The 24,989-nt window shown below is 35.8% G+C and overlaps 1 protein-coding gene across 1 annotated transcript; it reads left to right on the forward strand.

Moving 5' to 3' along the window:
* Positions 1–178: 178 nt before the first annotated feature.
* LOC139150259 (lysophosphatidylserine lipase ABHD12-like) lies at positions 179–24,450 on the forward strand. Its single transcript, XM_070722512.1, has 12 exons — positions 179–444; positions 5,754–5,896; positions 6,438–6,543; positions 7,085–7,204; positions 8,288–8,364; positions 10,384–10,513; positions 11,361–11,398; positions 13,262–13,341; positions 17,065–17,147; positions 18,966–19,044; positions 19,434–19,561; positions 19,779–24,450. The coding sequence occupies exons 1-12, from the start codon at positions 344–346 to the stop codon at positions 19,825–19,827; spliced, it is 1,134 nt and encodes a 377-aa protein (XP_070578613.1). The 5' UTR covers positions 179–343; the 3' UTR covers positions 19,828–24,450.
* The last annotated feature ends 539 nt before the right edge of the window (positions 24,451–24,989 follow it).

A 24,989-nucleotide genomic window follows, 5' to 3' on the forward strand; every position in this document is an offset into this window, starting at 1 on the left:
CTCGTATATTTTGTGCGATTAATTCCCCTGTTGGCGATTGCTTAAAATAAAAGTAATCCACAAGAAAAATAAATTACTATTTATTTGCAGCATATCTTATAAATGCATAAACGACTTCATATATTCAATGTCACATATACCTTTTCGAATTTACTTCTTCAAATACATATGTATGTTGACCTTTAACCCACTAGCTCGCCGGTTGATATACCGTACTGCAGGGATACCATACAAGTCCAGACAATTACAAACGCGAGTGACTGACCTGACTATTCGATCGAAAAGAATCATATATGACCACTTTTGTCCGTTAAATCTACGGAAAAAAACAACAATAATAACCATGAGACATAGAGGCAGTCAAAAGACCGGAGAAACTACAGAGGAAAAACCAACAGCCCAACCAGCATCAGCAGAAGAGAAAACGAATCACTGTCGCCGAAGGTTGGTAATTAACATTTATGGTATGAACATGATATTATTGGAATGGAAATTATATCAAAATCGGCATTTGAATTATTTGTATGAGTTAACACTGACATACGTCTATACCATTGTGACCAACTAATATTGTTAATGTTACATCAGTGAGACGAATGGTGCATTCACTTTCGACACTTTATGGAAGTTACACTTTTGGTTCCCCATGCAAAGATTTCCAATTCGGAGATTAGTAATTCAGATTAAAACGGCATATATTATGTCTACTGAACGACGCTGCGATTTATAGATATTTGATCTGCCCAAAAGCAATTCAACCAATCCAAGTAAATTCTTGCATAGAGCCTCGTCAATGTCAGTGTCAGAGAAAATGTCCATTCCAAAGCTTCTGAGCAACAGCTATGATAATTACAATGTTGGTCACAATCGTTATGTTCGTCCCGCATATAAGCAGGAAAAGTAACAATATGTACACATAATATGTAAACATAAAATAAATATAGGAAAAGAACGAAAATATTCCAAATAAACGAAATCATACATATTCCACTCTCTTGCTGTGGCCATAGATCCTATCTGACCATGCCATCGATTTTGTTCCAAAAATACAGTGAATGATCAGATACCAGGTCAAAGCATGTTGTCTGTTACTATTTATGTAAATAGCAAGTCAGAGGTGTGGCTCGAATTCAAACACATGGTGAATTGAAGCAAAACACAGTGGACATATCTCAATGTAAATCATTGACCGATAAGAGTTTGTATGTGTAGCTTGGTTCAAAAAGAGATGGGAGGCAATTTCTAAAAGGGGAGAGTTTAACCAATGACCCAATTCAGCCGGCAGTGTAATGGTACTGGTATTTCCTTTGTTTAGGTGTAAGTTCACTTGTGTTGCATCATGATAACATGTGAGAACGTATCCTGCTTCATACAAACCATGACATGAACAGCACTGAGCCACAAAGCAGTTTGTTATTTAGTGAAAAAGAATATTCAGGTTGTATTTGTGGTGTAAAGGCATATAAATATGGTATTTTGTTTGTCTTTTTCATTTTTTGTATTCGAATTACTGTATATTAAACACTGGATTTGATTTAATTGATTTAATGAAGTGGTGAAAGAGGAAGAGCAGTTTCTTCCACGTCCAACAAATGAGAAGTTAGAAGTTTTATTGTCCTTCTTGGGTCACAGTCCCTTCCAACACTATGTGTGCTGTGGTACATTGGTAGAACAGGACGCAGCCCTCCAACACATGAAAGTAGTGAAAGTAATCAATGTAGAACAATAAAAATGAGCCCAGTTGATACAAGATAAGACCATTTTATGATAATCATATGCTGTCTGTTTCACATGTCATATGATGTAGTTGATACTGCCCTGCCAATTTTCATTATCACTGACAATCACCTCTCTCAAGACAAAGCAACACTGGACTTGCATTGAACAGACTGAGCTCACTTTACTTGGCACCTTGCATTCAGAGACTTAGAATCCTGTTCAAACCTTGGACACAGTCTCTTTTTCAGCAAGCTTTGGATGATGAGCAATACTAGCCTAGTGTGGTTGTTGTACTTCTGTCCTTATTTAACCCTCCTAACAAAGGAAACATTCTCTGTCTAGTCAGTGCTACAGACATATTTCTATAAACAGCACGTGGTCACAGTCTGTCATATGAGCAGCATAGTTAATGTTTATTAGAAAGGTTTTCTTTCATTTATGGCAATAATGAATTGTACAAAAAAGCTAGGGAATTTTTAAAATGATTGACTTGGTTGGTCTAAATACCATAAGGCATGGCATTGTGATGACACTGTGGTAGTGAGGAATTTAGTCTGACGTTTACATGTAGATCATATATTAACAGAAGATAAATGTCATAAGTACAAACAGCTTAGCTGTATTTATCATTACATTTCAAGTATTAGAGTAAAATTTTGTAATACTAAATAGGTACAGGTGCAGTGTTGTTCATACAGTCACAGTCAGTAAATTTATTTTATATATTTAATCTCGATTTAAATTGGGTTAAAAATATGTGCATGGAACATATTTATGAACGAGAAGATGATTTATTCAGTTTCTTTGTTCTTTCATAGTCCGGTGAACAAGCTGTGCTCATACAAACATACAAATTTTTATTGCAAATTTGAGTGAACTTAATGCTTCCTGTGGCAAGATTTCAACATTTTGTAACTGTTTCGCATAGATATTCATTATGAAAAGTCAACCAAGCTGGCATTGTCTTTTTCAACATCTATTTTAATGGTTATCGTAACACCAATGATCTTGACACTTAAATATTGATCTTATGAAATCTATAGAAAAGCTGTGACATTTTTAAAGAAATTTTAATTTTTGACGACCCACTGAATTTTATATTCCAAAAATCAAATGTTTATCTATGGGGCAGTTTTTATCTGACCTAGGGAGTAGGAAACACATTCTACATACAGATTATATGGCATGGCACAATAATGGCCAAGATTTGTTGTCTGTTCAAATTCTGAAATGGCATAGATATGGGATTCTGAGGGTAATGACTTGAAACCATCCCTTTTCACCTCCACTTTGCATAATCTTCAATATAATTTCAGATTGAAATGTTAACTGATATCAAAATACAATGTATAAGAATGTTACAAAAAAAAGGCAATGCGTCTTTAAGATTGGTTTCTGCACAGTTCACCTGAAAGTGGATGTAATTCTCCATAACATCATAAGCCAATGATTATGAATGCTGTCAATTATCAAAACTTGGAAATGCTGTACTTCAGTCCAAGAACCCCACCTCAATAATTTGCTTAGTCATTCCATTTTATAGGACAGGCTGCAGCCAATTAGGAAGTTTGTTTGTATTGACCAAATCAACAAAAAATTATCTTGATAATATTTAACATGATTTCAGTTAATTGTTTAGCCAAGTAGGTATTTTATTAATAAATTAAACAAACAGATTAAAACCACGATGATTATTGTACTGTGAAATTTGAAGTCTTAATTTGAAGCTGATGTCTGGGAAAAGTTACTGTATAGAGCAAGTATGTGTTTGTACAGAGTTTTGATTGAAATATTATTTTATTATCCAATTGAAAGGGTCAGTAGGGGTCAAGTGATAAATAAACTGAGACAATAAATTGAAGCTAGTCTCGAGCTATAATTATATCATAAACAAAACTAAAATATGTGTCTAAAGATCATCAAGGCAAGGCAAACTTATTTATGTTTGTTGTTCCACAATTTCTTATGGAAAAATTCATACATAGCAAAGTTAGAACCCTCTCTACTTATAAGAACAACAATTTTATTGCCCATTACAAGGCTTGAGTGGCAATAAATCACTCATAAAAGTATACTAAAAGTGATTTCGATATGTGAATTGCAAATAAAGCTTGGTATAAAGTCTAAGCCTTATATTTGTGGCTGTATTCATGGTAACCAGTATTTATGTGGTTGCCAAGGAGATTGAGATGCCAATGCGGCCTTTCATTGTTTGCAAAATGCCTTTTTGAGTCTTTCATCAACTAAAAGACAATGAGAAAAGCAAACATTTCTTTGTAGAACCTATTAACCTTACACTGTATTTATGGCCAGGTACAAGGTGAATGGGTTTGTTTCTGTTGTCAAGGATAAGGTGAGACATTGGCATGTTGTAACTTGTTGATGTTGGGGGCGCACTTTCCCTAGTACACTATGTGGGGAGGGACTGAATGGACAGACCTACTTGTTCCATGTTGGTTGTCTGTGTTTCAATAAAGATCAGGAACTAAAACAGTTGTTTAAAACTCTTTCGGGGTTTGCAATCTCTTTGAAAAGCAGATAAAGAAAGAATTTGGCAGCCTTCACCTTCACTATTTTACACTGGAAACTCTCACACTATATACGAATGTGTCTACTTCTGGCAGCCTACACTTTTACAAAGGATATCCCGGAGTTCAGTGTCTTTACAAAGCTATGTGCATGTGTGTCCGTGCAGTCACAAGTATAATGCAAACATTAGTTATTGTTTTGAGAGCTCAGCAAGTACAATGTATTACGGTAGTGTTTATTGCCCTCTTGTCACCACTTGACAAAATATCACTTCCCTAAATTATTCTGTATTTTATATCTTTTGTTTTTCTATCACGATAAAAAGTTCTAGTCTTGTTCCTCATGCCTTAAAGTACAAAGAGGTACATTGTACTGTATTCAGAAAAATTCTCATCAATTGGTGACATGCTAGCTGTGAATACGCAGCGGTGCTGTGGCGTATTGATCTCGCTTTGGTCATCACCACAGAACTGCTGTGAGTCAACCATTAGGCTTTTTTGATAGTTTCCCACTAAATCACTGATTTAGCTCGCAAAATAATGAAATAGATTAATCTTTGAATAAATCAACCTGTACCTACTTTATCACTGACTACCTACAACTCATCTCCTAGTCCTGCTAACTATCTTGACTGTGACAGAATGTACCGGTATTTTCAACCGTTTTTCCATAAGCTGTTGATGATTTGTGTGACGTTCACCCTTTTGCGTATAATGCATTGAATACATGTTCTTATTGTTGAGGCATTTACCAGGAGTAGAGAATGTGTTGTAGATGGTAGTCAATCATAAAGTGGGTACAGGTTGATTTATTCAAAGACTGATATATTTCATTATTTTGTGAGCTAAATCAGTAATACAGACTGGTGTCATAGTTAACAACCAAAAAGTCTGTGGGTTGGCTTGCAGCAGTTAGTTCTGTAGCAATGACCCTTGACCCGAGAGCGATCGATGTGCCATAGCACCACTGCATTTACAGTCTGTGACGTGACATGCATATTACAGAATACAGTCAAAACCAGTGAAGCATGCACGGCAAGTCCCATATAACCTATTAAAATGACTGATACCGGTACATGGACTTGACAATAAAAACAAACAATACATTGACACGATTTCCACTGTTATTTGTTGCAAAGATTAGTGTTCCCTACAACTTGGCAAATCAGAGGGGCAGCCAATAATGTACAAAATCATTCATAATTTTTATATTCCTTTCTTGTGAAAATATATTCTTTTGTATTGTTATTAACATATAAATAGATTGCTAAAAAACTTCAGAGGGATAGCCCACTACTAAAATCCTCATGTGGGGAACCCTGAACTGTATTGATACATGAACATGCTGATTACCACTGACTGACCTGATAGTGATAGTATGTGTCAACGTAGTGATCTTCATACTTGGTACTGTAACAAGCATAACTTCAAGCCTACTGTGAAGATAAGGGATTTGTCAGGCACTGTTCAGAGACTCACTGTCCAATGTTGTTGTTTTTTTTGCAGGTCAAGTCCACAACTTCTACTGAGGTTGCTGTGGTTGATTGTAAAATGTGCAATCATCCTGGTTCTAGCAGGATATATAGCATTTCCAATTGTGTTAAATACAATTCCCTTTGTTCCTAGAGAACTTATCTTCCTAAGTAAAGGTAGGTGAGATTTCCTTTTTTGAAGTGAAAATCAAATTTCAATACATTGACACATTTATGCTTAACCACCTCATTTTGTTCAGTTCAGGATTGCTTGTATTTAAGCAATTTGTGGATGCATTTAACTGAATATTAATCTGTTTTGTATTCACAAACAGTTATTTCTTTCACTTTTTAGCACATATGATGCTTTTGGTTTGATCCACTATGTATGTGACCATGGTCTAGTTCATCTTCAATAGTAGATCCTTGTGCCATAGATTCAAGAAAGTTCTGAAGAAGATTTAAAATGACCCAAAGATATCGGAAATGTGAAAAGTTGAAAGGCACACGGATCAATACTCTCTTTGTCCCATTGTTTTCAACTATGTTGGTGATTTTTCATTTGAATCAATATCCCTGTCGTTAGTCTGTTTTTGCAACAGCTCACGACACAATCATCACCACCTGTAAAACACCATCCTTTTCTCTAATTCTGATGTTCGTTGATTGTTCCACATTACCTTTCAACCAGCTCTTCATAAAATTTGTTCATTTTCAGTGAGATGGCCGTATTACGTTGAATTTGATCACCCGGAATGGTACAACATCAGTGGAGGTAGAAATGTACGTGTAAAATCAACAGATAACGTAACCCTTGGAGTATGGTAAGGCATAGTTGAAATGTTATAATTCCTTCTACAATCTACCATACACACGTGCATCAATGCAAGGTCCCTTAGCAATGCCGAGTCCCAGAGCCATAAAGTATCATGTTTTATTCAAATTACAGTCTTATGGTGTAGGTCAGTGCTTCCAAAATTTCCTTAATTATTGAAGAAAATATTTCACCGCATCCCTTATCCCTGTCAGCATGTGGTGATGTACTCTGGTATTTCCGTGCTTTTGACCTGAACTTCAGCTAGAAATGTCATCCCTTTTGTTTTCCTCTGTGAACAAAATTTAGCACTCTCTGTCACACATTTGTGTTAAGTCCCCGTCTAGAGGTCAACCCACACCATATGATGCACAAGAGCTGATCTAACTGGCAGTTCAAAGTTCAGGATGAATATTTTCAAAGCAATGAATTTATGAGGTCATCTTTTTTTAACCAGACTATAATTCATTGTATTGCTTGTGTCGGTGATATTGTGATAACCATGATTTTGAAGCTGATCTCTGACAGGAGGCAATGTCTCTTTCCTCCAGGCAAATCCTACCAAAAAGTTTGGCTGAAGACGGACAAGAGAAAACAATACAATATTTTGAAAGGGCTCTATCTGATAACAAGCCAGTTGTCCTTTATTTCCATGGCAACTCAGGAAACAGGTAGGCATACGCAGCAACACCAACCCAAGTTGAAAGTCATCAACAGAATTGCAAATTGCATGTTGTTCATTATTTAACTTTTTTCAAAATGGTGGCATTTTGTAGTTTCTTGTATTTTCTCTTAATTGAATCCTGTTTTTTTTGTGTTGCCATGGCCACTGCATGGGAAGGTTGCATTTCACGGCATTGTAACTTTTTGTATATTTCTGGGCTTTGATGTGATTTGATGATATTTATTTCATGCCTCTGCCGGCTCATGCAACCTGTTCAGGAGATGAGGAGTTAAAATTAGTAAAACTTGCCATTTACAGTTGACTTCAGTATAAATTTGTCAATCAGTTTCAAAAATACCTTTAATACCAGTAATCTTGTTTACATACTTCATTTCTGAAAGTGTGTAGGTTACTTTGAGATTGCCTTTAAACTGAAATTTGCTTCAATAAACACTGGCTGATACTGTTGATGATTGGCTAATAATGCTGAAATTTAAAATTTTCGGCATCATCATCAGACAACCATTCATTTGGTAGTGATGCTTGTTCTTGTTTAAACTGATCTTAGAGATAGATTGAATCATACAAACAATTCAAAGTATTAAAAAAATTGAAAAGCTATGGCCAACAGTGGCATTTGTCATTCGCTTTCCATATTTTACTATATGTCTCACATGGAAAGTTATGTCATTTGTTGGATTTAAATTTGATGAGCCCAGTTGGCATGGAGAATGGAGCAGCTAAATGCTCAATGATGCAATTTCTGTATGTACATGTACAAGGAAGTATATCACATAACTACGGTATGTGTTTTACTGTCCAAGCAGTGTAAGGCCAGGAATTTGACAGTCAATGTGGAAGCTCATTTCAGTCATACATGACTCAAAAACAAATTTAAACTAAATGAAAATGATGTGGAAAGCAGCAACCAGTCAACTTTGTCATTTCAGCTGTGCAGGAAAGTGAGATGTAAGAGGGGGTAGAGATGAACTGGCGGAGGTTGGTTTTGTTTTTTTCATTGACATGGAAAATGCATTATCTCATCTGTCCTCATACTTTTCCACCTACGTGTTGCTCTTATTTACTCCAGGGCACGTGATCATCGCATTGAACTTTATAACACTTTAGCGGAACTTAACTACCATGTTATTGCCTTTGATTACCGAGGTAAGCATCCATTGTCACACACCTGTAACAAAACGTCACTGCATTAAAGATGTTTCCATTTTCTATCATAGAGCTATATCACATCGTATAGAGCTGTATAATTTGTTAGCAGGGAAGGAGTTTCACGTTGTAGCATTTGATTACAGAGGTAAGCTGTCTTGACTGTAACATTAAGGGAATTTATACCTCTTGGTCTTGTTGATGTTGTTAAAATACAGTTCCTTTCCTCACTCAAGTCTGTTGTCATCATGAGAGAAAAAGATGACCTATCGGTGTGAAAAGAATTAATCTTGAATATTTTGCAGAAGTTTTTTTGTTTGTTTACTGCCAAGGGTAGTTTTCTGGATTTCTTTTGCCAAGTTTGTTAATGTCTTCAGGCCCCAAATAGCAACATCGTTGTGAAATTTTTTTCGCAAAATGTAACCAAACATTCTTTTCATACCATATGGACACTAGAGGTTTTCATGTGAAGACATGTTGCCCCCTTCCCCAAGCACTATACCAGTGTACAAAGCAACAAGGTAGACTCAAATTTTAAATACAGTTTTTCAAATCGCACTTCCAGCCTTACGGTTATCTTACTTTCAGCACAAAAACACTACAATAAAACAGCAAACATTTCTGTAGACTTTGTTGACGAATAAAAAGGGTCTCCAATTCTTTGTACTGCTTCTGTTTTGTGTGTACTCAACATACTAGTATATGTGTTACACTGCTTGGATGTCTAAACTTCCATTACATTTTTGCAGCCATATGTTCATATGAACGTAAATATGGCATTAAAATACTTTCATTAGTTTCTTGTGCCAGGGCATCTGTCAGTAATTATACCAGCATAATCAGATAATTGTGAATCTCATGAAATACATGTAAAAGATATTTAAGCGTACATGTAAACTTAAAATCTGAATATTCATTTCAAGGATCAGGAATATAGGAGTGTTGCAGAATTTCAAAGTGATAAGACCAACCTGTTTCAAATTTACTTTTGTGAAATGACTCTTTCTGTAAACAATAACAAGATGATAACATATTCTTGGAGCCATGCTTGGATCTCATAATTAACGTATGTCATTGACCTGCACTGTTGATAGCAGACAAAACAAAATTTGTGGTATATGGTCAATTCGTATTTGGTTCTCATGATGGAATGTTTCCTATTGATAACTCCCAATTACCAGATTTCTTAGACGTGCTCCAAGTTCACTGGGCATACAAATATCAAAACATAATAAACTGAAGGAATAAACCAGGAGACTGTCACATTAGCTGTAGGCTGTTGCATTAATTGTTTGGCCACTAACTGCTGCCGAGGAAAGCCAAGCAACTGGGGCCAGTGTTCTTTGACATTGACCTCTTGTAAAATATTGACTTTTTTAAGATCAGGTCACCACAATGAGCAGTTTCATTGTGTACTTTGCTGGTTGCTTGCTGGTTGTGGTTTACCACATGTGGTAAAATGTGCAAATTATTGAAAGAGTCAGATACCAGCCAGCAGTCAATCGATGTTTAGGTTAAGTGCAGGTCCTACCTCCATTAATCTAATTTTAGTACAGAAGTAATCTACCCTTCAGTAAAGTGGGACATCTCATTATTTGAAATAGGGGTAGTTGTTTTAGTAACACTATTGATTAGGGAGTATCACAGTTATGCTAAAGTCAAGGTATGTATGACTGTGTCAAATACACACAGTCATACATACCTAAAGTCATACATACAGTCACTGAACAATAAAAAGTTTACACTTATTCAAACTCTAGACTGATGATAAATTTGTCTTTCAAGCATAAAATGAAACTAAACGCTGAGAAATCTATGTAGAACAGCTGACAGAAGAATGTTCAGACCTGCAGAGTGTACTGGTAATGATGTACCTGCAGCTTTCACTGCAGTCTATTCATATCAATTCTGTACCGTTTGTCCTGCAATCTACCTTTGACTCAAAGTTTGCCAATGAACAGCCTAGTTTTTACTGTTTTTTCATTCATTTATGCTTGTCTTTGTTTTCTTTCCACACAGAATATGGTGATTCAACAGGTATGGCAGATGGTGCCGGTGTTCTGCAAGATGCATTGGTCATGGCCAAGTGGCTGAGACCAAAAATTGGTTCCTCAAAATTTGTCTTGTATGGTCATTCTCTTGGCACTGCGTAAGTTTGACAAGCATCTACTAAATTACTGTCTCAATAGTTTTCCTTTTGTCAAAGAGTTCAAATTATAATTTGTAAGATTGTGCATATCTTAAGAAAGTCAGTGCATATACTTGAAGAAGAAAAACATCCCCAGCCACTTTTGTGTTTGTGTAAAATTTGTAACTTTGCTTTTCCTACTTGAACCAAAACTTACAGTTGGCATTGCTTGCGCATTGAAAGAAAACAGGAGGCCACACATACATGTCTGTTTCAATAATGCCATGATATCGGTATATATTTTTTTTGAAAAGATAAATTTATTTCAACATAGTCACAAATAAAATAAATCTACATAACTGTGAATGCATTAGAATTACAATGCACCTTGTCTGAAAAAAAACCCCCAGATAATTAGCTTTTCAATTACAAAGATCATCATATGAATGCATTTAGAATGCATTCTTCTCCTTCAATATCGGAATATTTGATGGACTGTTCTGTACATAGCGCCCTCTGTGTCGAAATAAGAAACACCTGCTGTTCTTACAGCCCAGCTATACCTCAGAGGATCACTCACAGGAAATGTGTTGCAACAATGTAGCAGGGAAGAGTTTGCTAATAGGGAAATGTGCAGGAGATGTTAATTGTTATCAGCCACTAATTGCTGCTTCCTCAACATTAATTAGTGGTAGTTATTTCAACTTCTTTGTAAGAAAAAAATGTGTCTAGCCAAGCAAGCTAGTCAGTACATGCAAACAAGGTCTGTCATTGTTTGATGGTTTAGTACAGAATAAAAGAGTCATTACTAGTGTACAGTATGCAAAGTCTCAAACGATGCTAACTTTTCTTCTCTCACCTCTATCAGAGTTGCCACAGCTCTCGCAAGGAAGCTTTGTGAAAAAGGTACATCATCTTATTTGTTTATTTTCATTCCTTTTTTCTCATTGTGGTTGTCAGTCTTCCACTGTGGCAACCTTAATCTAGTTATGGAAATTGCTTTCATTAAGTGTGAGATTCATAGCGTGTGAGCATATTAAAATTATTGAGATACTTCATAGACTAGAGGGAAATGAAGTCGGGTTCAGGTGATGTCATCGACTATGCATGGTTTGTAACAATGAGTGCCGTTTGTATGAACTCTTTGTTAAGATAAATTGAGAAAAAGAGCAAGGGAAAAGTAAGGATATGAGAGAGACAGGAGGATAAGGAAGAAGACATTATAGATATTTAAACTACATTGTAAAGATTTTCATTGTGAAACCTATGGGTTATGTAACAACCACCCACATTTTCCAGGTTGTATATTTCACCAGCCACTTCCAGTAATATTTTCAGGAAGTACCAATGAACATCCTATGATGTGTGTGCACAACTTGACAAGGGTTTGGCAACTATTGTCCCATAATGCCAAAATGGAGCCATAAATTTGTAGTGGTCACAATGAGATATTTGTAAGACATAGCCTATGACCTCATTTTCATTGAGACCGGGAAGCTTCTTACTTTAAACTTAGTATTTTTCAACTTTTAACTTTTCTTTTTATAGTTAACTACTTTTTTCACTGTGTATGAAGGATATATTTTGCTTTGGTATATAAAATCAAGAACACTTTTACTTTAGATATAAATAATTCAAATACTGGATTATGTTGAAAGGAATTGTTAGTTTAGACAATATATTGATAACATGCATTGCATGCTACAGAACTGCATTCACGTGTAAGTAAACCAAAATACTTATAAATTGTAGTAATTCAGATGTCAGTCAATAATTTTATTGCATACCATAGTGTAAAATATAATGACAAATTTTAAGAGTCAATCTGAAGTTTTCATCAAATAAACATAAATACACTATCCAGTCTTGTGAATTAATATTATGTGTGCCTGCAGAGACTTCATTCTATATCCGGTAAAATGTAACAGTTGTTGCTGTCTGGGTCACTCGATGAAAGGTCATCCAGGCCCGCATTTGTTTGCTAACCTTACTAAAAGTGTACCTGTGATTGTTGCTACAGGTCTATATTCTATAGTGAAATGACTAACATAGCTACAGATGTACATTGTGTCAGAATGACTAAGAGGCACCTCATCAGTGGGTGGGGCTGTCCTCATTATCTTTTAGAAATACTGGAAGGGAATTTAGTGCTTTGATAGGGGTACATTTTGAAGTCAACAAAATCACCCCAATTCATGTTAGTTTCTGTTCTTTGTTGCGACCGTCAGCATGGATGGGATCAAAACATGTAGCAGTGATAATAGTGTCTTTCGGATGAGTGATTATTTGAAGTAATGAAAGTATCTGGGACTTAGAAAAATATTTTCACACTGTGTCAGTGTTTCTCTTCCTCATGCATTCCTATTTGTCTGTCTCCATGAACACTGAAACTTGATAATCAATCAGACTTGTTTCCCAATGTGTTTGGCAATTTACCACTACCGTTTCTTGCCATTTGTCTGTCTGTCTTTTCTCTTTGTCCGTGTGTCTCCCCTAAACTGATGCAGTCTTCCCGATTAAAAGATAAGATTTCTTATTCCAAAAACTTTTAACAATCATCTCAGCAATTTTTCATGTCTCCGTATTCTCATTGTTTCTGTTACCATGTCAACAGACGACTGAAGGATTGATGTTGTTGTTATTTTTAACTATAAAAACATCAGTGAAATTTAACACACCCATTTAGTAATCCTCTTTGTTTATGATATTCAGTTATGAGGTATTTTACAATCCTTCAATATCATGTCATTTTCATCTTTGTGCTTTCAGATGAATGTCCAAATGCTTTAATATTAGAATCCCCACTTAGTGACGTCAAGGAGGCAGCTAGCAGTCATCCATTAGCAAAGGTGAGATTTTTGGTTTCTGTCACAATCTGTTTGTCCCTGCCCTGTTGAAGAAAGCAAAGACAGGTTTTGACGTGAGAGCAATCACGTCCTCTGATAGAATCTGAAGAATTCACTCTCAAACTTTTCCCCAAACTCACTATTAGATGACTTCAGTGTGTGCCAAAGAGTGTAGTGTTAGCATTGGTGTGCTAATATAGGTAGTATATATATCTTTCATCTGTGGTAATGTAGAGTAGGTATTTAGACTGGATTAACAACCCACCATCGTTAAATGATTCAATATTTGGAAGAGCAACTGTTGTGTAACTAAGGTCTTTGACACAGCAGCTTATGAACTGTCACCACTTTCAGTGCTACCCCCTACAATAAATGGAAGATTCCATCAAACTTTCTCTGTTCATCCCATCACCACTTTGAAATCAAGTTTTGTTCTGAATACACTTTGTTGTTTAATCTTCATGTGATAATGCGAAAGTATAAATATATTTTCCACGCGTGGGTTATCATAAACAATCCAATGCTAACTTAAGCATGCTAATTGCTAAGTCTACAAAATGTCATGATATTGACCGTCTATCTCCAAAAATGTCATGTCATTGACTGTCTGTTTCCAAAAGTGGAAAAGTTGTTCTTTTGTCTCACTTAAATAACATACTAGTGTTGAAAAAATACCCAAATATAGAATACAGCAGGTAAAAATAGAGTTTTTATTAGAGTTGTGCTCGATATAATTGACTCCCAGAGGACATTAAATGTCATCAGGTCACCTTTAAATTATTTATCAAGCTTTTTGTTAATCCTGAGTTTTTCAAAGTGTAAGAATTGTTGACCGAGAGAATGATTTGTTTTTTCTCAATATAGCCTTCAATTGCATCTGTGATATAACATTTGATGTTAATTTATGGCATTCTTGTTGTGGATTAAATTTTACATTTGTAGTTATCACGTCTGGCTAACAATACCTGGAAATCAAGGTCAAAATTATCACTTCATCCTTGCCATTAATGAGCTTCCACAAAAAAGACAAACCCAACTGTATTGATCAATTTTCTATTAATACTATGACTGCCACCATCTATAGTCCAAGGCAATGTTTGCCAGTAGCTGACCTTTTTCACACACCCAGCACAAATACAGCTTCTGAGGGGTATCACAATTTCCGTGTCCTATGTGAGAGTGGACAGTTTCCGTGGCCACTACTGACATCGCTAGGCATGTTTGATGTCTTTGCATCTGACGTCAGTTCAGTTACTTGTATTCAGCAATGACAACCAATGTCATATCCAAAGCCTTGTACTGTGCTTAGGTCATTACTATAGAGAGCTCTGGTCCAAAAAAACAACAACTTTACAACACAAAACCTTGATGACGCACTAGCTGCACTTTTGATGTCCTTTTTTATTGCTTTGATGAACTGGTAAGAAGGCACAGGCTTTGAATTAAAATAAAAAGAAAGGAAATGATAAAATTTAGATTCATCCTCTGTCATTAACTTCACAAAAGGTGTGTGTGCAAGCAAATGAGGTGAAACATGTTAATAAACTTGAAAACATGTTGGCTTCTATGGGAATGCGGCCATAAAGTTGTAACATTATTACTCTTTGAGTCAATTAAGGAATTTGTTGAATTTTTTGTGTGTCAACCCAATACTAGTCTTGAGTCAGTTACATATCAATGTAGCTTATAGATTTACAAAATTGAAGAAGCATGTCATGAAAATGCGCTTCAAGATTGTACAAGTTACGCCCTCTTTATCTTCATGTTTCTTTAGAATTAACACGTCTCGGACTTTAATCAGTGAGTCTAATGAAAAGACAGAGATTAGCCACTTGTTAATTGGAGTGTATATTTGCATATGATTGTGCACAATAGCCAACATGTTGAAATCCATTCAAATCATTAAACCGGTGTGCGGGATATAAAAGGCCCCTAACTTATTGAAAATTCATAATGGCGCTTGAGTGACAACTGGCAATAGCTAGGTAGACCGCTCCGTGAAAATCGGCCTAAACGATTCTCAAACATATATTATTGGCATACCATGAACATAGACTGTTTCATAAATACCTAGGCCATACAGGTATCTGCAAAGTTTCACAAAGTATTTTTAAAACTACGACGATTAGGGGGAAAATTGCTTTCTGAACAAAGGGAATGGCCCTCAGGAGACAGTTGTTCAGTGATTCAAACAATTGTCAATCATTCGGTGACGCGCAGAAGTGTAAACTGGTCAAACATTTGCTGTGCATACGAGAACAATTACAATGTAAACAAACTATATGTAAACTTAGAGTTATATCAGCGGGCGAAGGATGAAAACTTTGTGTTGCCATAAACTTTTTTGCTAGCGTTTATGGTGCAATGACATCACGAAAGTGACCATTTTCAGACGTGACTTAGCAAGACGACTAGTCAGTAAGCTACCCGTAGTACGATGTTTTCTAGCGAAAAGCACGTAAGCAGAGTCCGTAGTTTGCACTGAGAATGGCATCGAAAGTAACCATCAAAACATGGCGGTAGCCTCCATGATCAATTTAGTTATTGACAGTCGAAGAGATCCACGTTTTTAACAACTTCCCCCTTCCAAATCTACGGCCGAACGTGACGGTATACTGAACACTTGTTTTGGATTTATATGCTGGCCCCGAAAACGGCCGTATGTACACGTGTTTTTACACGTGGAAATGACATGTCGTGTTCGGAGGGCTGGTACTAGTAAGGTTTTGACATACCGATTATCCCAGTTACATTTGGACTTCTGTGATGAGAATTTAACAAAATTGTAAGATATTTGAACAGTTGAAACATTCAATCTTTTAGTTCAAGATGAGCAAGTAAGCGCCATCACCTAATCTTGTAAACGCTTTAGGACACGCGTGTCTGAGGACAGCTCATCGATTCCACGCTACATCGTTATAATATTTCGGCAAAAGCTGGACTTTACATGTAATTCTTTTAATAACCATGGAGGTAGAAAGAAAGACAGAAAGGAACACAGTCTGTCATTGATTCCAGTCGAAGGTTAACAAACGTTTCGAGCAAAACTTGCAATATTGCTCCGAAAATAAACATAACTCGTGATAATTTTTCGATATCACCCCGCCGCCAAGCAACTGAGCAACTGACCGCGATCGCTATTACAGATATCGTGATACACGAGATTCAAGGAAGTCTCGACCCTTCCGTGAATTTCCTTTATTTTTTGCGATCGGTCATGACGTCGCCGTTTACCTATTTCCTACCATTTTCCTGACGTGTTCCTTTTCCTTCCTAGTTTTTCTTTCTTTCTTTTTTCTTTCGAGTATTGCCATGGCATAACTGAAACGAACCGGGAAACGAAGGCTGTACGTACCCAAGCCTGAGTGTGATTTGAGAGCAAACAGATTACGCAGATAATGCGAACGATCGCAACCGTTGCCAACAGACTCATTATGCAGAGCCATGCCCCAAAACGCCCACCCAAACTTGGCACTAATCCTGATCCCGGTCCATTTCGAGCCGGGCTTTAAAACACAGCAAAAAAGATCAAGGCAGGGTCACTGTACCATATAATCCAGCGTGCAAAGACTAGAAAATAGGATTACTCCTTATCGAACACCTGTCCTGGCTTCAGCAATTGACAACTCTGTTTTGTTTCTGGAGTTGATTAAAGTGGTAATTTCAGAATCAGCGTAGCTCTTCAATGGTCACGCTTATAGATGTGGGTTTTTTATCCTGTTGCAGTTTTGGAAGTTCTGGCCATATTTTGACAAGCTGTTTTTAGATGCCTTCGAAGAGACATCAGTGCACTTCAATTCAACAGAAAAGTAAGTGGTCTTTAATCGGCACCTGAGATAAATCTTGTGGTATGTGTTTAAGCCTATTAAGAGCTAGGCGCCAATATCAACACTGTTCTTTTTTTCTGTTTTGATGACGATGTGAAAAGTGACTCACGACCATGATTGTGTTTGTGCTTTACCTGAATCAACATCCTGTTTTATTGTGTTCAGTTTCGGTTTCATGTGTACCTGTGTGTGCGTGCGTGTGTGTCACCTCAAAGGAGTGCAGTCTTTGTATAAATTTCTTTAGACATTATCAGCTGAAAGTGCCCAACACTGTGTGGAGTTATCACGGGGCTTTGTTTTGTAAATAGACGTTTGTGAACATAAGGTGTAGAAGGACGAAAGTCAACTCTGTGTAAATTTGATTATTGTTTACAATGTACCTTAGTAGTGCACAGTCTTTCCATGCAGTGTGATGGAGCTTCACATGCAGTGAATTAGAATATTGAATGTAGAACTCATCACATCACACGCAGGAATTCAAAGTTCATATTGGAAGTTACACTAATCTTTTCTGTTTAAATTCATGGAATGAAAGGAAACTGTTGATATCATATTATGAAACTTGAAAACACCATGAAAAAAATTACTTATAAAGGAAATGATCGCGGTTTATTTTTGGTTCGTTGCTTTATTGTTTCCTGTTTTCCTCCTCAAGAAAAGGAAGACATGGAGGTCATATTACATGGAAGGAAAATTAGATCCTAGATCCTAGGGAAATCTGCAAAGTGTGGCGAAATCTGACAGCAAACTGATAATCGTCTTGTGCATCACATGGGAAATTAAATGCAGGATATGTTACGTAGATAAGCCATGTATATCATGACCTGAAACCAAAGTATTCAGAGCTAGACCTTTCCAGAGCTTGATTTTAAATCCATGATTATAGCATTTTACTGTGTACATTACGTTTATACTGTATACTCAGCATGTACCTTACCTCTAAGATACAAAGGTTTTTTGTAAATGCTTTAGTATTTTTTCCTGTCCTGAAATTAATTCTGTACGTGTACCTTCAGAAGATCTTGTCTGTTCCCTAGATCACAAATTGAATCGGTGCCCCACTTCATATGAGATGTACCCCAACTGTTATCATTGCTAAATGTGCTTTCATAGAATCAAAGCGTAATCGTTTCCTACGTGTTGAGTTACATGCTGTATCTTTTGCCGTATGTGTAACTGTTTCCGCTGATCCAAGGTCCATTCTCTGGCACTTTTTTGACAATCTCAACACTTTCTGTGGCCATGATGAAGTATGAAGTTGCAACTTGTAAATTTCATTGTTTTGGTACAAGGCATATCATCAATTTTGGAGTCAATACATCCTGTAATTACAGTTTCCAATTTAAAGCATTGTTCAGGCTTATTTTAGGATCCTCCACTCTTCGTGCCTTCCATTGACTTTCTGTTATCACAGTGATGAAATATGTACATTGGAAATGTTTTAATGCGCCTGTTGATAAGGCAATGTTTTATACCATTCAAGTTATTATCTGCCACCACAGAAGCTTTTCAGAATTTAAAAAACTACTGCTACCACCAATTCACTATCAGTGCACTATCACTGCAAAGTACATAATGAAAATTGCTTCAGTACTGTCCCCATCCATGTTTTGTGATTCAGTTGAAAGAATTTTTCATTGATCAGATAGAAGAACTTTGCTAAATGAAAGCTTACAGAAGGAATACGCTTTATGTGTTACTATTCTTCTACCCTCCAACTATTTGCAGTTTTTCTTCTACCCTCCAACTATTTGCAGTTTTTCAATTTAACTATCTGCATTTGTGTTTCCTCTTTTGCAGTATTGACCATGTCTCATCGAAGATTTTAATCGGTCATGCAAAAGATGATGTTATCATTCCATTTAGCTTAGGTGAAAAGGCAAGTATATTTTCATCAATACTTGAAAAAAATTAAATTCCACTGGGAAACAAAAAATCCTCCATCACTGGGATTTTCAGGGAATTTCAGTATGATTTAGTCGTATTAGAATTTGTTTTTTGATTACACAAACTCTTGAATTTTTATCTGTACCTTAAGTGTGCTTTAAATTTTCTTAGCCACTCTGGAACCTACTGTATGTAGATATTTACTCTGGTCTTCCATTAAAGTCAAAGCATAAAAGATGTAGGATAAAATGACAGCCGAGTGGAGATTTTATCATTATTTGACAAGAATGTGTAGACCAGGTAATTTTTTAAAGAAATTGTCAGTAGCTTTACTTTATGTCATGTTCATTGAAAATTCTTTTTTTAAATGTTTTATCACAGCTTGCAACACATGCTAAAAACAATCGTCCTGAAGGAGCCGGAGAATTGATGTTTTTTGCCTTTCAACATGAGAGAGGTTTTGGACACAAGTTCATATGCAGAGCTCCGGAGTGGCCCAATTTAATAGAGTAAGATTTTAGAACTTTTATGGACGAATTGCAATAAGCAGTTTCTACTTTTTCATGCTGTCTTCATCAACGTTCCTGTGAAATTTATTGGATGCAAGGGCATTCAAGAAAAATTCGAATGTCATGAAAATAAAACATTTAAACATTCATAAAGACATACATTAGTTGTTGTGTTGCACATTTCTGTTAAAATGATGATATTTTTTTATACCTGCAGAAAGTTTGTGGAAACTTCAAGGGAACATGATGTCAAGCCAAAGAAATGATATAACCTTTGACCTCCTGACAAGCTATGTATCATCTCAGGGAATGGCTAGATACCATTTTCATTACTTCAAGTCAAAATCTGCGGCTGTTGGAGGTACTTGACCAACTCCTCAGCCACTGATCTCAACAATAATGAGCTTTTAGACCACTTCATCCAGTCTTCTCATCAAGCTTTGCAACGCACTTGAAGGCATCAAATTTCTCAGCAAGCCTGCAGCCTTGAAGACTACACTTCCCAAAGACCATTCATGGCCATAGATCATTCCAGGGAGGAATGTATAGGTGAATCAATAGCAAGTTGTCAATATTAATTTACATTGATGCTGGCAATAATGTCCCTGTGATATTCCATATGTATCAAAATGCATTGTTATGAAGAAACCGTCTACTTTCTATGTAGTTTTTGCTTTGTTTTTGAGGTTTTCTTCTATCTGAATAAAATATTGATCATTCATACATCAATGTTAGGAGGAATCATATGTTAGGGATTGTTGATCAGAAAAGCTGACACACTAGAAATGTAATTTCTTAATTTAAGGGGGTATGGTGTAAGACCCGATTCATTTTGCGTGCATCAAATCGCAATCAGGATTCTGCCATAAGAAAAATTTCAAAACCATAACAAATACAATATTTTAATTGCAACACATGAAATTGCTAAAGTCATCTGTTCCACACTTTTTGAGATATTTGTAGGAAAATCATGATAGATTGACTCTCTCTGAACTATCTTCCTGTGGTTTCCATGTGTTGCCAGTGTTTTGCCATGAAGAAAATCACACCTATTTGTGGGCAAACCATTCTTATAATTAGTACTGATAATATCTAGCTGCATGTGTGTTGGAGACAGGTTGGAATTCCCATTCATAATACAGAACACAGTTTTCCAGAAACAAACTGCGCATTAAGGGGTTTCATTTTGAAGGGCAGGGGGCATTGACACCAAAACTAAGGAATTACATTTTTAGTGGGTCAGCTTTTATGATCGATGGCCCCTCTTTGTTCAATGCTTTTGTTTCTTTACAATACCAATTTTCAGTAAATTATATCATGGCATTGTTAGGTCTGACAATGATATGTGACTCATTCAAGCCAGTTAGTTTAGTAGTTTTTGATAATAGACATGACTAATGTGCCAGGGAGAAACTAAAGAACCAAACCCAAATCATTGTACCGTATAAGGTGGCTTTCTCTTCCATCATTTAGAATCTCAAAGGAATATCATGGAATTAAACTGATTGTGATTTACATTTCTTTGCAGAAGAGTCCTTGCTTTCACACCTGCTGTGTGTAATAGTTAATTGTTTTAGTATGATGAACCTCCAATTTCAAAAAACAGTCACAGATGCCTTTCTTCTGTACTTCATCCAACTATGCACTTCCTATTTTATATTAAAACAGGTTTTGTAGACAAACTATTTATTCAGCTCAGCTATTTATAGTGTTGTTTAACCTTCCCTGGTAAGGTAGCCATATTGACGGTTTCCTCCATATTTGCTAACTTTGTTTGACTTGATTTGCTATTAGGGCTTTGTATTCAGATTCAAACATATCCATGTATTCTTTGTAGATGATAGTTCAAACGACCCAAGTGTGTTGCACCGGCTTCACACTGCTTGGTAATGACTGGTGCAATTATAGATACATGTATCTAGTATGCTTTGGCAGCCATAAAACTACAGTAATTCTTGTTCATTTATATTGATAGTGTTTTCTTTTTTTTGCTCTTGCAAGAAATATTTATTATACGTACATGAATTGTCAACTTAGCTAAGATTTGTCACCTTTTACTTCTTTGAAATATTTCATGCCAGTGTACTGGCTATGTTTCTCTTTATCATCCTTTCACCCCCCCCCCCCCCCACACAAACACCACACACACATAGAGTGGCATGTCCTATTGTTTTGAAAGCAATGAGCCAAACTTTGTATGGAGAAATGGGGTGAAAGGTTAAAGAGAAAAATCAGCAAGACTGACTCATGTATATTACTGTTCTTTTAGCATATTAATAGATGTGATGTTATTTTTCTTGATGAACGCTGATGACAGTACACCATACTACCACAGTATGTTTTGTGTCATAGTGACATGAATACAGATGTATCTTTTGTCGGCCTTTGCATGTTGTTCTGCATACATTTAGTGCTTTCAATAGCCAAGACTTGCAATAATTATGAGTCCACTCTTTGGATGAGAAATTAGTGAAACTAGGAATTCCAGGTCCTGATTGCCGACTGATATATTTTATTTTGTATAGTATTTTGTTGTGAGGTATTACTGCATATTTAGGAAGATGATTTCAAATTTCTTTTGCTACAGAGAGGTTATCTTTTGGAATTGTCTTACGAATTGTTTTCCTTTAACCGTTTCTTGCTTCCCCTCCAAAAAAAAAATAAACGCACATTAGTGATAATCATTCTTTATACTTGGATTTTGTATTCATCAGCACATAATAAGCAACAGATAACCAAACCAATCATGTGACTTGTATGGTGTTCCCAAACTCTGACATTTGATATATTTATGGCTTTTGCACACCCATGGATTTAGTTTCATAAGTTTTACACTTTCATATTAATGGATATGGTCTGATGTAAGTGATACTTTTCCTGGTTGATACCAATGCAGAAATCTATTTTTCTACCGTAAGTACTGAGCCTAGCAATATACCATACTCGCCTTTTCTATCTATTAGGTTATGTTTGTGGAGTTTAATATTTACTTTAACACGTGATCAGTGTAAATTTTACTTTTCTAGTTCCTGATATGTGTTCTTAGAGAAGCAAAACGTTTTGCTGATTTTTTGTTCACGGTATGTTGTATTTGGGAAATTAAAGAAAACACACTTTTATGTCAAAAAGCATCTGCTGAGGCAGAGATCTTCATGATTCAAGTACTTGTAGGAAATACAAGTAGATAAATACTTTGTGGAAGTTGTCTCTTTGGATGTCTTGGTACCAAAGTTTCTTAAGCAGTTTTTATGAATAGAAAGCGGTGATTTGAAACAGATCTACATCCAAACATAAGGAGATGGCAATGTCATGTTAGCCTTGGCAGCATGTTGCTCACGTTTTTCCCCCTGACCATTTGTCTTTCAAAATACCACAGTGGTATGAGGGTCGTTCAACAGACCAAGTATACATCCATACTGTATATGTTGGATGGTTTATGTATGTAAAATTTTCAAGTAGCTTAGAATCAAGTATTTGATTGCAGTGGTTATTTGAGTTTGATTTAAAATGATCAATTTGTTTAAGTTAAAATGCAAGTTCAACTCATCTTAGTAGTCCTTTAGTATCGGCTTCTCCCTGTAATTATTTCTAGCAATTTGGCCGAAATTTGGATGAACGTAATTTGAAAAAAATGAAATTTTTGATGTGTTTATGTATAAAATTGTTAGGGATTTTTGAGTGTGCATGAGCAGGTGCGTGTGTGTGTGTGTGTGTGTGTGAGAGAGAGAGAGAGAGAGAGAGAGAGGACATTAACTACAAGCAAATTGCAATGCAAAAGACTGTTGAGTGGTGAGAAGAAAATTTCATTTTGATCTGTTCAGTTTTTAAACTAATTGGGATTAAAATACAGACATGAAAGTCAGCAAGTGCAGAAATTTGACTGATGTTTTATTTTCTTTTATATCTTTGTGATTTACCAATCAATCAGGTTTCTAAATGGAAAGATACATGAATAGAGAAATTAGTATATACATAGGAAGAGCTTAATGATAAGTTTCGAATTTGTACAAAGGTTAGTCTCTAAGGCTGCAATTTGGAGCATGTGTTGCAATTTTGTATATCAGTTTTAGTTTACATATTGTTTATAGAATGTGTTTGTTGACTTAATCTAAAGTCGCGTTTCATCTTTTTCATCGCTCATTGATAGTATAAATGTATGTGTTGATTAAATATCCTCCATAGGGACATGACTTTCAGATATCCTATAGAGCTTTTGGGAGATTGAAGGGGAATTTTCCTTAGGAAAATCAAACTTGCCTAAATTTCAAACTTCAGCAAATATTGTACCACTTGTAATTTTTAACACATTTCAGCTATACTCACAAGATTGGATAATACTGGGTCCATACTAAGCTTCAGTGTTATTCTACAATTATTGTCTTATGAAGACTAACCAGTTGAATAATTAAAGGTGTCATATTGGGCATTATTTTGCCATTGCCTTATGACTCAAAAATCTCCATGAAATATGTCTTACAATCCACTTGTAATTACCCTGAAATGGAATATAGAAGTCAGTATCTAGAATTCATGTTCTTGTTTAAAAAGGATGTGTTTTACAGGCTGTACTGTAATTTGGGAATCTTAACATTGCCTTTTTTCAACCATTTGATTTTCAACATCTTAATAACACCATTGCATGAGAGATATTGTCAAACAGATATAAATGTTGCAAGCCATAGCAAGTAACAGTACAGTGGAATAATTGATAAATCTCCTAAATTGATTTGTTCATTGAGAAATTTGCTGTGTTATTGTTTCCTTTTTTGGATGAATGATTCTGTAACATATTGTGAGACAAATCACTGTTTCTCTGATCTATGATCCAATGTACTAAATAAAGGTAAACAGGACAATATAAATCAATAAATGACTGTTTTCTTTTTCCACTTGACTCTCACCACTCCTCTTCTTTCAGCGGACAATAGCTGTCATTGTTGACACTATTCTTTGATTGATGAAGAAACCCTATTTGTCATTGTTCTCTCTTAAGTATGTTGAATTCCAAAGTATTAGAATTGCAGACAATGCATAATAGCCAAGGTTACTGTTGACAAAATATATTGTGGTCCGGCTTCAAATTTCAGTTGTCAACAATAACATTGGACATTAGACACATTTAGGCTGTCATGAAAGTGGTAGAAAATGTGAAAAGTTACAGCTACTGCAGCTTTCACACCTGCCCATTATTAGTTTCTTTTATCAGATACCATCTTGAACTGTATATGTGGACAAGTGTGTGGGACATTTCATTCCATATTTTTGATGAACCAGATTTGTATGTTTTAAACCATTTTTCCATTCTGTTGTACACTGTACTTGTCATTGTGCAACTCCATGAAGCCTGACCTACAAGATTTTTTGCTCTGAAACTACCGTAAAAAGTTTATTTATTCATTCAGTAGTAATAATTCAACCACCCTATACT

The sequence above is a fragment of the Ptychodera flava genome, chromosome 14 (assembly GCF_041260155.1).
Source record: "Ptychodera flava strain L36383 chromosome 14, AS_Pfla_20210202, whole genome shotgun sequence".
Classification (NCBI taxonomy): Eukaryota; Metazoa; Hemichordata; class Enteropneusta; family Ptychoderidae; genus Ptychodera; species Ptychodera flava.